General features: G+C 47.3%; 1 protein-coding gene across 1 annotated transcript; it reads right to left on the bottom strand.

The window, feature by feature from the left end:
• Nucleotides 1–5,096: 5,096 nt before the first annotated feature.
• Nucleotides 5,097–9,631, bottom strand: Serpina4 (serpin family A member 4). The gene is made up of 4 exons (XM_036206230.1): nt 8,968–9,631; nt 7,679–7,952; nt 5,912–6,071; nt 5,097–5,342 (listed from the first exon to the last, which is right to left on the bottom strand). Exons 1-4 carry the CDS (start codon nt 9,629–9,631, stop codon nt 5,145–5,147), a joined length of 1,296 nt encoding a protein of 431 aa, XP_036062123.1. The 3' UTR covers nt 5,097–5,144.
• Nucleotides 9,632–11,681: the final 2,050 nt, after the last annotated feature.

Below are 11,681 nucleotides of genomic sequence, written 5' to 3'. Positions count from 1 at the left end.
CCAGGAGGCAGAAGGGAATGTTCTAGGTCAGGCATCAGATTAGGACCTCAGTGTCTAGGTAGTTAACGTAAAGGCCAGTGCTCTTGGCTCAGAACAGAGGTACATCCAGGACTTCTGGGGGCCTTGTGGGATTGACTTTTTCTCTCTTGAAACCAGAGTTTACTCATTGACTCTTTCCAAGATGGAGCAGAGTGCTGGCTCAGGCCTTGTGATATTTCCAAGGTCCCCATGCCAGAGGCTTGCACAAGGTAGAGCTGGTATGTGGGATAGGTATGAAAAAGAAAATTATCTTGATAGATAGCAGCCCAGCAAGCCCCCAAATGCCTTCAGAATGCTTCCCTGTCCCTCTCCATGACTTCAAGACTGAATTATTCCCTCTTCTATGTCAAATTTTGATGTATCAACATCAAGGGCATCAGTAACCTCATTTACTGATAGGGTCCTTGCTGAAGATGGAATTAGTCAAAACAAGGTCATACTGGACCATGGTTCTCTAACCCAATGTGGCTCCTCCCCTCACTCGTGTGTGTGTGTGTGTGTGTGTGTGTGTGTGTGTGTGTGTGTGTGTGTAGCAGAGGACATGGTTCAGGAGCCATCTACTCTGCTCTTTGGAGACAGGGTCTCTCTTTGGCTACGAGCTCACCAAGTAAGCTAGGCTGGCTGATCGGCAAGTCCCAGTGATCCACCTGTTCCTGCCTTCCTAGTGCTGGTGTTCTAAGTACACATCACCATGGCCAGAGCTCAGGCTTTGGACCTCCCAAATGTAACAAGATACAGTAGCTGGCTAAAATATCTTGCATGGAATCTTTAAGGATTTACTTAACTTTTTTTTTTTTTTTTGCTCCAAAGCAAAGAGTATTTTGAAACCTGAGCAAATGAGTTCAATATTTGTTTGATGCTAGGCCAAAGGTGATGCAAACATAACTCAGTAAACTTCAATCCTTTTCATTCATTCATTCACTTTTCTGGCTGGGCCTATGCTATATAGATTACCTAAGGCTAAGGGAGCTTTGGAAATTTAGGGATAACAAGGCCCTGTCTCTAAGATGTCCCATCAAATTCAGGACACGGAGTAAAATCCATCCCTTGTTCCCCAGACCTTCCCGACTAAAACTTAAGCACCTGGAGAGCAAGGCTCTTGACCTCACAGGCAAAAAAGAGTCATCTTTGGCATTTAAGGTGTGCCAGGGAAGAGTTAAAAGCCCAAAAACAAAATTGCCAAGTGCTGGCACTCGCTGACTCCCAAAATCTGTTGGGTCCCTGTTTTAAGTGAGGAAAAAGGCCATGGGCTAGCGAATGCCCTGCCAGGCCATCAACAGCCTTGTTAAAAGTGCTGCCTAGAAAGACAACCAGTCAGCTGACTGCCCCAGTGCCAAGATGCATGGGTACATCAAGCAAAGACCTCCAGCAGACCTAGGTTTGGCTACAGACATGGCAGGGAACCCAGAACGCAGCAGGGAAACAATCTGTTTCTTTCTTTCTGGACACCAAAACCACTGACTCAGTCCTGGGAGTTTGGGGATGTCACCTCTCCTTTCTCTGTCATTGGGTACAGAGGACAGCCTTACTTACCTCACCAGATTTAATTGTACTTTCAGAGTTACTTAATAAAAAAAAAAAAAAAATTTCCAGCTAAGATAAGAGTTCATTGTCTCATTCTGGATCTACTGCCTGTGTTTCTCATGTGCACACAGACAGGGCCCTGATCTTTGCCTTGTCCCTAATTTAAAAAAACAAAAAATTCTTACGTACCACAAGCTTTTCTCTTCCCAGTTCCCTGTTCTAACTCAATGTTCAGCCAATGATACAGGACCACCACAGAACCGGAGTCCAAAGATCATCAAGTAAGAAACTGTAACAGCTAAAAGGAATTTACACCCCCCAGACACAAAAGTGTCTGGGTGCTACAAAAAGACCTTAATATAAACATCTATTACTGTGAGAAGCTTTTAACAATTGATCACCTGTCTCCTGGATGCCAAACTTGTAAAAGAAACAGGTGCTTTAAAATAATCTGTCTCTGATAAAGCTTAACATGTTTCAAAATCCATCTGGACAGGCCGGATCTACCAACATAAAATAATGATTCTTTTTTTCTCTAAGCTTTTTTCTGTGTCACCAGCATCTTGTCAGACAAAAGGTTCCCAGCCACAGCCAAGAGTAATACATGTCTCCGAACAACGGATAACAGACAGTATCCCACCATGCCTGTCTACCTCGAAAGACTCCCCTTCCCCATTTCCCCAAGAGCCACCCAACATCATCCATTCAGCCGGAAGCAGTCTTTGAGAGAAACAACACCTCTATTCCCATCTACCTGCTTTCTTTTTAGATATAAGCGAAAGTCTGTAAGGATTATGTCCTTAATTACGTCACCAGCCTGCGACAGTGTCCCAGCCTAAAAAACAGGCATGCCCTCTGTGCCCTCTCTCTTTTTCTGCACACTCTCCTTCTGTATTCCCCTTCTGCACAGTCAGTCTCTCTCTCTCTCTCTCTCTCTCTCTCTCTCTCTCTCTCTCTCTCTCTCTCTCTCTCTTCTTTCTCACACCCTGTCTCTCACACACACACAATAAAGCTCTAGAACGGTAACTATGGCTCCTGACTCTTCCATCACCAATACATCCAGCACTCTCCTCTGTTGGCATGGCCGTCGCAGGCAGCGGCCAGCCACAGTGCCACTGCTTAACCGACATCCTTCCTCTGTCAGTGCTCTACTATTCAAAGCTGTGTTTTAGAGGTCTGAGTGGAGGACTGCCTCCTTGGTCCAGCCTTCACCATTTCCCTTGGCAACACTTTCTGTTGTGAGCAGAGGGTGCTCTCTGTCTTGGCTTCCTGGCAACCAGCGTGTTCCTGGGCTTGTGACTTTGCCAGGGCCATGACCACATCCCATAGTTTCTGAAGCACCCTGACTTTTGAATGGGTGCCAGCTGGAGGGGGCTTTTCTGCGTTACCAGTGACCACTCTGTCTTTGGGATATGGTGCTTTGTGTACACTACAGACAAGGGTCAGGGACCTTGGGTCCTGTTCTCCAGCCATGGACTGAATTTTCAGAACTATCTCTAGGTGCTCTGGACACCATGAAGTCCCTCAGAGTGGGTGTGGTCGGTAGCCTCCAAATCTTGAAGTCTGGAAAATTCCTTGAGTTGGCCACAGAGTGCCAGCCCCAGTTTTCCACCCTGAACAAACTGAGAAGAGAGGTTCTACCTCAGTTTGACCTACAGAGAGAAAGGGGATGGGTGTGGAGCTGAGTACTGATCTAGAACCTTCTGGAAGCTCAGTCAGGAAAAGAACTGATAACAGGAAGAGAAGCACCAAAAAAAAAAAAAAAAGTCCCCAAGTTTAGAACCACACCCCATTGGGATTGCATATCCATGTCTAAATAACAAGTATGTCCAAAAGAGAATGACCTGGGATGCATAAGGGCAATTGGCTTAGGTGGGTGGGGACAAACGGAAGCTCAGAGCAGCACTGGGTATCTGGATGTGGGGCTCATGGAAAGAGTAACAGGGCCAGTGTATGCCTAGCCCCACTCTAAGGCCCACATATAGGAAGTGTGATTCCAGGAGGCAGAGGCAGCTGTACTTGTCCCATCTCATAGGTGAGGGTACTGAGGTCCAGAGAAGTAAAATCAGAACCCACCGTTTAGAACACTGAGTGTGCAATAAGTGGGAATAAAAGGAGTGTGATCAGCTAATGGCAAAGCATTATGGGAGCTCTCACCCTGAATCAAGAGAGTGACCTGGATCAAGAAAAGAATGGGTAAGGGTCCCTCTTGGTTGTACTGTTCTAGGCTCTCAGTGTCCTGGAACTCCATGTTGACATCAGAGAGGCCATGTTGAATCTCAGCCTGGTGCTAGTCACACCAGCCCCTGTCAGCCCCCAGGGTGTGGCCTAGAGAAGGCATCTGCTGGAAACCAGAGGTTTGCTGCAGACAGAACCAGTTCCTGTCAGCCTGCCTCCTCCATGGGTAGGGTTTTGTACTCCCAGATGCTAGAAGAGTCCCTCTTTGGAGAATTCACTATGCTTCTGAAATGATCTGAGCCAGATCAAGGGGAGAGCAGCATGACGTATTACTCAGGTGAAGAAATTAAGTCCCAAGAAGGGAGGGCACTTTCTTGAAGTCCCAGACCACATCAGCAGCATGGCCAATATATTAACAATGCTGCTCCTGGCTCCCGGCTCCTGTTCCTGCAGCATGCTGCTGGCCACAGCTGTCTATGCCGTGAGTGGCACTGGTCATATCTCAAGCCATAGGCAGCACATCCCTCTGAGTCTTCCTCACCAGATATATGGTAAGAATCTGAAACATCCCCACAGACTATGTTTTGAACACATTTCCAAGCTGGTGGTACTGTGTTAGGAGATTATGGAATGTCTAACAGTTGGGGCTTATTTGTTGAAGTGACTCTCTGAGGGTGGGCTTTTGAAAATTGGATCTAACCCTTGGTTCTGGCCTCACTGTCTGCTTTCTGGTCCACTATAATATGAACAACCTCCTCCCTCTACCCCCTACCCCCACCACAATGAACTGAGATTGTGACCAGGCCTTCCCTGCCACTGTGGACAGAAGCCCTCTGAAACAACATGCCAGCATAAATCCATCCTTCCTCAAGCTGCTTCTGGTAGGTGTGATCACCATGGAGCAAAGGTAACAGAGATACCAGGCCAGTGTCCAAGCAGTTCATGCTGCTTCTAATGAGAGTCCTCTTACCAAAGCATTTCCAGTCCCTCTGGAGAAAACAAAACAAAACACTAACTCTACTCAGCCAACTGACTTTCTCTATGTACCTGGGCAGCTATATGGGACTTGAGCACGACCTCATACTTCATGTCTGGGACCAGGTTTGCTAACAGGGTAAGGCCTGAAGGGATAGGCAAAGGACATGTAAGTGTCTGCTACATGTGAGGCACCATGCACACGCACCAGGGTCTCAGAGCTGTCATTTGGTTTAATCAGTGTTACCCTCCTAAGAGGGCTTCTCTCGTTTTCCAGCCCATCTTGCCCTACCCTTTCCTGTACCATTGGCTCCTCTCTGGAGTCAGGGACCCTGCCCTGCCCTCAGTCATGGTTGCAGAACTATTCAGACCAAGCCCTCCCAAACCACATCCTCACTCTGGTAACAGAGCAGCTAGTCCTGGGACCGCTATGCTGTGGGGTTAAACACCTTCCCCATGAAGAGGATATTCTGGGTGCTGGTGGAATAGATCACTGCAAAGAACGGCTGGTTGAACACAAGGACACGTTTCTTGGGCTTAGCAGAGAAAAACATGGCCGAGACACCAGTGGAAGCTGCAGCCTCCGTGCCAGCTTCATTCACATCCAAGACAGCCTTATGGAAAGCCTAAGGGAGAAAACACAGGCTTTATAGCCTCTCCAAATGCACAGAATGACAGTTGTCTCTCCTGAGCCCCTCGGTGTCCCTAGGTATGTATGTCACCTCCTAGGAGGTCAGTAGCGTTATGGCCACTTTAGAGACAAGGATAATTCAAGCAAAGATCAGGCAATATCCCAAGGTGAGGAGCAAGACAGAAATTCGGACTCCTCTCCTAGGGTGTACCCATTAATACGTCTACTCCCCACATTTAAAGTAATTCTTCTCTGGCACTCCTATAAAAACACACAGATACAGGCTTCAGCCTCCTCCCTTTGCTGTTCCTATAGTGCATTCCTCACTATGGCTCTGACATACCCAAGTGCCAGACCCTTGGCCTGACTCAGAGGCGTCTGAGGGCATGGGCTGGCCTTTGTCATGTCATCTCCACACTGAGACTGCATCCAACAGCTGGTGTGCCGCTGTGTAGATGCTCATACCTTTGGAAGATTGAGCACACTCAGGCTCCCAGAGACCATACCCATTGCCCACCTCCTTCTCAGGGGCAGAAGTCTCCCACAGAGGTCTGTATTACTTACTTTGGATAACTTCAGTTTCTCATCTTGGTTGATATGAGAGAAGTCAGCATGATGGGTGAACAGGTCCTGGAAGCCCAGGCCAGGTAAAATCTCATCCAATGCATAGGAATTTGAAATGGAGAATTTAGGGAATTGCAGTGAGAGCTTTCTGTAAAAGTACCTGAAAGGGCACACAAGAAGGCATGTTAGGTTCTCTCTCTCTCTCTCTCTCTCTCTCTCTCTCTCTCTCTCTCTCTCCCTCCCTCCCTCCCTTCCTCCCTTCCTCCATCTCCCTCTGCCTATCTGTATGTATGTCTGTGTGTGTGTGTGTGTGTGTGTGTGTGTGTGTGTGTGTGTGTACGTGTGCGCATGTGCACATGTGTGACAGGCACAGGACGAACCTCAGGTCACTGGGACAGGGTCTCTCATTGTCTTGGAACTTGCTGGTGAGTTAGGCTGTCTAGTGCTCAAACCCCAGGGACCCATCTGTCTCCAGGCACCTGCCACCACACCTGGCTTTTTAAAACTGTGAGTTCTGGGATTCAGAGTCAGGTTCTCTATTGTCTGAGCCATCTCTCCAGCTCAAGACATCAGCTTCCTGAAGCAGCTGGGCCCTGGTTTGTCTGAGCCTTCTTCAGAAGAAAATGACTCTACTCCACTTGAGTTTGGCTTCCAGAAGCATCCATGAGTCAGTCAACACCTCAGCTAGGTGCCTATAGTGGTGACAAGCCCCAGATGTCTACTTAGCTATCTAGGGGGAATGATTTTTTATTGAAATATAATTACACCATTTCACCTATCCTTTTCCCTTTCTCTAACTCCCACTTAGTGTTTCTTTCAGGGCTGACCACTTGGTATTGGACAACCAGTTAAGGGGCTCCTCCTCAGGGGAAGACTGATTTTTGTCTGAGCATTCCTGAGTTGCCTGTAATTTATCTGGTGTAATTATTGCCTTTGAACACTCAACTTCCCTAAAGGCTATATTATGGAGGTATGCAGGTACTGGAAGACAGGTGCCAGCCCCTTCATGTGGCTGACTGCCTTTGCCCCTTCAGAGCCCCCATGGGTCCCATCTGCTGTGGACTGGCTGATCAGCAGAGTTGACTCCCGTTTCAGCTGATGTGAAGCCTCTGGCTGCTCTTTTTCTTCTACATGACTAGAGACACTTCCCCTCAGAGCTCCAGTGTGAGGGAGAGCTGCCTTGCTTGGAGCAGCTGTGGCCGCAGCGGATCTGAGCCTTCCTCAGAAGGAAATGATTGTCTTTGTTCACTTGAGTTTGGTGAACAGGTCCTGGAAGCCCAGGTCAGGCAAAATCTCATCCAGTGCATACGGATTTGAAATGGAGAATCAGGGGAAATGCAGCAAAGCCTTTCTGTAAGGGCACAAGGGGCACAGTAGTTTCTCTTCCTCCCTCCCTCCCCTCTCTCTTTCTCCCTGGGTGAGTGGATAGAATTTTCTTAACCCTTCTTCATCAGCTTAGGCAGCAGATCTCACATTCACTGCACAAGGATTGACCCTCAGAGGCAAAGTCACTCTACCCACGGCCTGTGCAACAAAAAGAACTCAAGACCCCTAACTCTAAAGTGGTTTTCTCTGATGAAGAGTGGGACCCTGTACTAAGCATGATGGGAGAATCTGCTGTCTAAGATCCAAGGAACGTCTCAGAGATGGGGCCAATGGATTCAAAGAGTAGTGGTCACTCCAGTTTCTGGCTACTGAGTTTCACGAGACGGGCCCATTTGCAAGTGGCCCTGTAGCTTGAACACCACATGGCATCCCGATTATTACCTCTTCTGAAGCAAGCAGTTCCACCGTGTTAGCATGTCTGGGGATAGCACCTGCTCTACCTCCTTCATCTTGCCCTTTTGAGGAAGGATGAAAAAGGCCACAGCATCATTTTTATAATCCATCCGCAGCACCGTGCAGGGCACATGTCTGTCATCAAGATACCAGTGTTGCTGATCATCTTGCAGCATCATGGGCACCTTCACGACAGTGTTCTCATCTACGTAGAAGTCACCGACAAAGCCTTTTGAGGGTGGAAAGGGTTTCTTCCACAGACCTGAGGATATAAGGGAGACAGAGTAGCCGAATCTTCCTGCAGAGAGTGCCACCTGCAGCCTAGAGCCATGATATAGCCACTGAAGCCCCTTCCTCGCTGTTACTGTGCTCCATTCAAGCCATCTAGGAGGAATGGTTGTTCTCCATCAGCAGCTTGATTCAACTGAGAATAATTTAGGAGAGTGATTCTCAGCCTGTGGGTCACGACCTCCTTGGCAAACTTCTATGTCTAGAAATATTTACATTGTGATTTGTAATAGTAGCAAAATTACAGTTACGAAGTAGTAACAAAAATAATTGTACAGTTGGGGGTCACCACATGAGGAACTGTAGTAAAGGGTTGCAGCGTTAGGAAGGTTGAGAACCACTGGACTAGAGAGATGGAACAGCTGCTTTTCCAGAGGACTGGAGTTTGACTCCCAGCACCTACATGGTGACTCACAACCAGATGTAACTCCAGCTCCAAGTGATCTGCTGCCTCTGGCTATGGCCAGCATCTGTACTTACATGCACATACTCACAGACAGACATACAACTAAACAAGCAAACAGCAGCAGCAGCAGCAACAACAACAACAACCCAATAAAATGAATCTTTAAAAGGAAGTTGTTTTTGAGTGGTCAGTGGTGTCACTGTGACACACAGGCATGGTGGCGAATTTGCCTGGCTTACTGTCTGGGGATTTGAGATTTGGAGCCATGGAGATCATTTATGGGGTAGAGGCACAACCACCCAAGTCTCATGACTTGAGTGTGATCCATGGACACACACGCCGAAAGGAGAGAACCAACTCCCATGAGATATTCTCTGACTTCCACGTGTGTGCTGTGGCATGTACTCCTCTCTTCAAAATAAACATGAAAAGCTGAGTTTGAAAAGTAGACTGAGCTCCATTGAGCTCTGGAGGTCTCCACACGAAGATGGGACCATGGAAAGAGCTAGAGGTGCCTGGGTGCTGCTGCCCACCCTCACCCATCTTCGAGCAGGAGCGTATGCTGGCACCTTGTTGAGCTCACCTTGGAAGAAGATGTAATTCACCAGAACCATCCTTTCATCAGGTCTCAGGCCACTGACCAAATCCCTGATCTTTCCATGAGTTTTCTCCTTGACATAGTTGTTGATGAGCCGGGTGGTAGCCTCCGTGTCTCTGAAGTTACTGCGTAAGACTTGGCTGTCATAGGAGGCTTTGGTGGCGCTAACAAAGTCGGAAAGGAGCTGCAAGTCCTGGCTCAGGATCAGCACATTGCCTACCTTGGTGCTCAGCTCAGTGGATGGATGACCTAGCCTGTGCTGCACCAACCTGAAACCCTCATGGATTTCGGGCAAAGACAGCTTTGTGAGGTTAAAGCCCAGGCCTTCAAGGATCTGAGTCTGGGTGTCCCCACCAGCCCCTATAGACAGCATGGCCAAGGCGAAGGAGATGCTGAGTGGGGAGAAGAAAATGTTCTGCCTAGAGTTTTGGGATGCTATCAGGTGGTAGAAGCGGAAGGCAAAGTTGGCATTGCCAGGGACAATCTGGTAGCTGGAGATGTTCAACTGTGAGAACTCTGTATAGGTTTGGTTGGATGAGAACTCTGTAGAGGTTTGGTTGGATGTGTCCTCAGATGCTTGGACTAGCTGGCTGTGAGAAAGCAGCAGGAGTCCAGCCAGAAGAAGGAGCAGGCAGTGAATGCAATGCATACCGGAGCTCTCAGATCTGCAGAGAAAATGACACCCCAGCCCCACAGACATTCCAGCAACAGTAGACAGGACCCCTGCTGAGCTGACAGGCCTCAGGGGTGGGGAGAGTCAATCATTAGGTAGGGAGTTTTAGGGGCTAGCACCTATGCTTGTCAATCATTAGGTAGGGAGTTTTAGGGGCTAACACCTAGGCTTGTAGGGAATGGCCCTGTAGATGACATTACATTACATGTACATGTAAATATCCACTTAAATTGCTCTTTGTTTGCTAATTTCTCTTTAGGAAACCATCAAGGGACTGACTGGTTTAAGCTAGTCAGAGCTGTCCATTCCTTCTTCTACTGACCTAGAATTAACCTCACATGGAAGCTCAATTCTGTGATTTTCCAAATCAAAATCCAAAGATTTTCCTGTGAGGCATCTTTGAACACGCAACATATGGCCTCTTCTACATGTGACAACAGGTCTTTCCAATAAGAAGACGCCTAAATGTCTCCAGAGTGTTCAGGAGCTGGCCCCACCGCTCCTGTTGTTTCCTATTAAAACCCCTCTGCTCGCCTTTTTCTCCATGTTTATGGGATAGAGGCTTGTACTCAGTACTGTCAGTGGAAGGCAAGTGAATGCCAGTACCCGCCATGTGTGGGGTGACAGTGCTACCATTTGCTGCCACAGCTTAGATTCATGGATAACACACCTATGCCCCCATCTCATTTAATATAATTAATTAATTAATTTTTAAAAATTTTTCATTATTATTATGTGTTTTAAATTTTATACATCAGCCATGGGTTCCCCTGTCCTCCCGCCTCCCGCCCCCACCCCCACCTTTCCCCCAGCCCCTCCCCTCCATTCCCATGTCCTCCAGGATCAAGGCACCCCTGGGGATTCATTTAAACCTGGTGGATTCAGTACAGGCAGGTCCTGTCCCCTCCTTCCAGACTGAGCAAAGTGTCCCTGTGTAAGTCCAAGGTTTCAAACAGCCAGCTCATGCACTAAGGACAGATCCTGGTCCCACAGACTGGGTGCCTCCCAAACAGATCAAGCTATTCAATTGTCTCACTTATCCAGAAGGCTTGATCCAACTGGGGGCTCCACAGCCCTTGGTTCATAATTCATGTGCTTCCATTCGTTTGGCTATTTGTCCCTGTGCTTTTTGCAATCTTGGATTCAACAATTCACTCTCTTGCAGACCCTGCTCTTTCTCAACAGTTGGACACCTGGAGCTCCACCTGGGGCCTGGCTGAGGATCTCTGCCTCCACTTCCATCAGTTATTGGATGAGAGTTCCAAGACGACTGTTAGGGTGTTTAGTCATCTGATAACCAGACTAGGTCAGATCAGGCTTTCTCTTGACCATTGCCAGCAGACTACAGAGGATATATCATTGTGGATTTCTGGGGACCTCTCGGGCACTCTGCCTATTCCTGTTCTCATGTGGTCTTCATTTATCATGGTCTGTTATTCCTCATTCTCCCTTTCTGTTCTTGATCCAGCTGGGATCTCCTGCTCCCCTAAGCTTTCTTTCCCTCCAATCTTGCCCTTCATTACTCCCACTGTCGTCCAGGTTGTTCATGTAGATCTCATCCATTTCTCTGTCATTGGGTGATCCTTGGGTCTTTCCTAGGGTCCCGTTTTCTAGGTAGCCTCCCTGGAGTTGTGTAGCAGTCTAGTCATCTTTGTTTTACATCTAGTATCCTCCTATGAGTGAGTACATACCGTGTTTGTCCTTCTGAGTCTGGGTTACCTCACTCAGGATGATTTAATATAATTAATTAATTTATTTTTTAATTACACTCTCGATATTCATTACTTACACTCATGATATTAATTACATTTGTGGTATTTATTGATTACATTCTCAGTATTCGTTCAATAATGATATTTACGATATTCATTAATTACATTAGTTGTATTGATTTATTACATTCATGATATTATATCTTGATACTACTGTTCGTTTGTGGAGCTTTTCCATCACATAAAACAGAGATTCTGTACTTAGGAAATCTATATTCCTTTCTTCTCCATCTTGAGATAACGTCTAATCTTTC

This window comes from Onychomys torridus, chromosome 14 (assembly GCF_903995425.1).
Source record: "Onychomys torridus chromosome 14, mOncTor1.1, whole genome shotgun sequence".
Taxonomy (NCBI): domain Eukaryota; kingdom Metazoa; phylum Chordata; class Mammalia; order Rodentia; family Cricetidae; genus Onychomys; species Onychomys torridus.
The sequence above is the reverse complement of the archived record's forward strand: the minus strand, read 5'-3'. Positions and strand labels throughout refer to the sequence as shown.

Excerpts from the sequence above, each read along its gene's own strand:
- Serpina4 (XM_036206230.1), bottom strand. The coding sequence starts at position 9,631 with ATGCATTGCATTCACTGCCTGCTCCTTCTTCTGGCTGGACTCCTGCTG. Across the intron at positions 7,953-8,967 it reads GAATTACATCTTCTTCCAAG|GTCTGTGGAAGAAACCCTTT; the intron begins GTGAGCTCAACA and ends TTATATCCTCAG. Across the intron at positions 6,072-7,678 it reads AACTGCTTGCTTCAGAAGAG|GTACTTTTACAGAAAGCTCT; the intron begins GTAATAATCGGG and ends GTGCCCTTTCAG.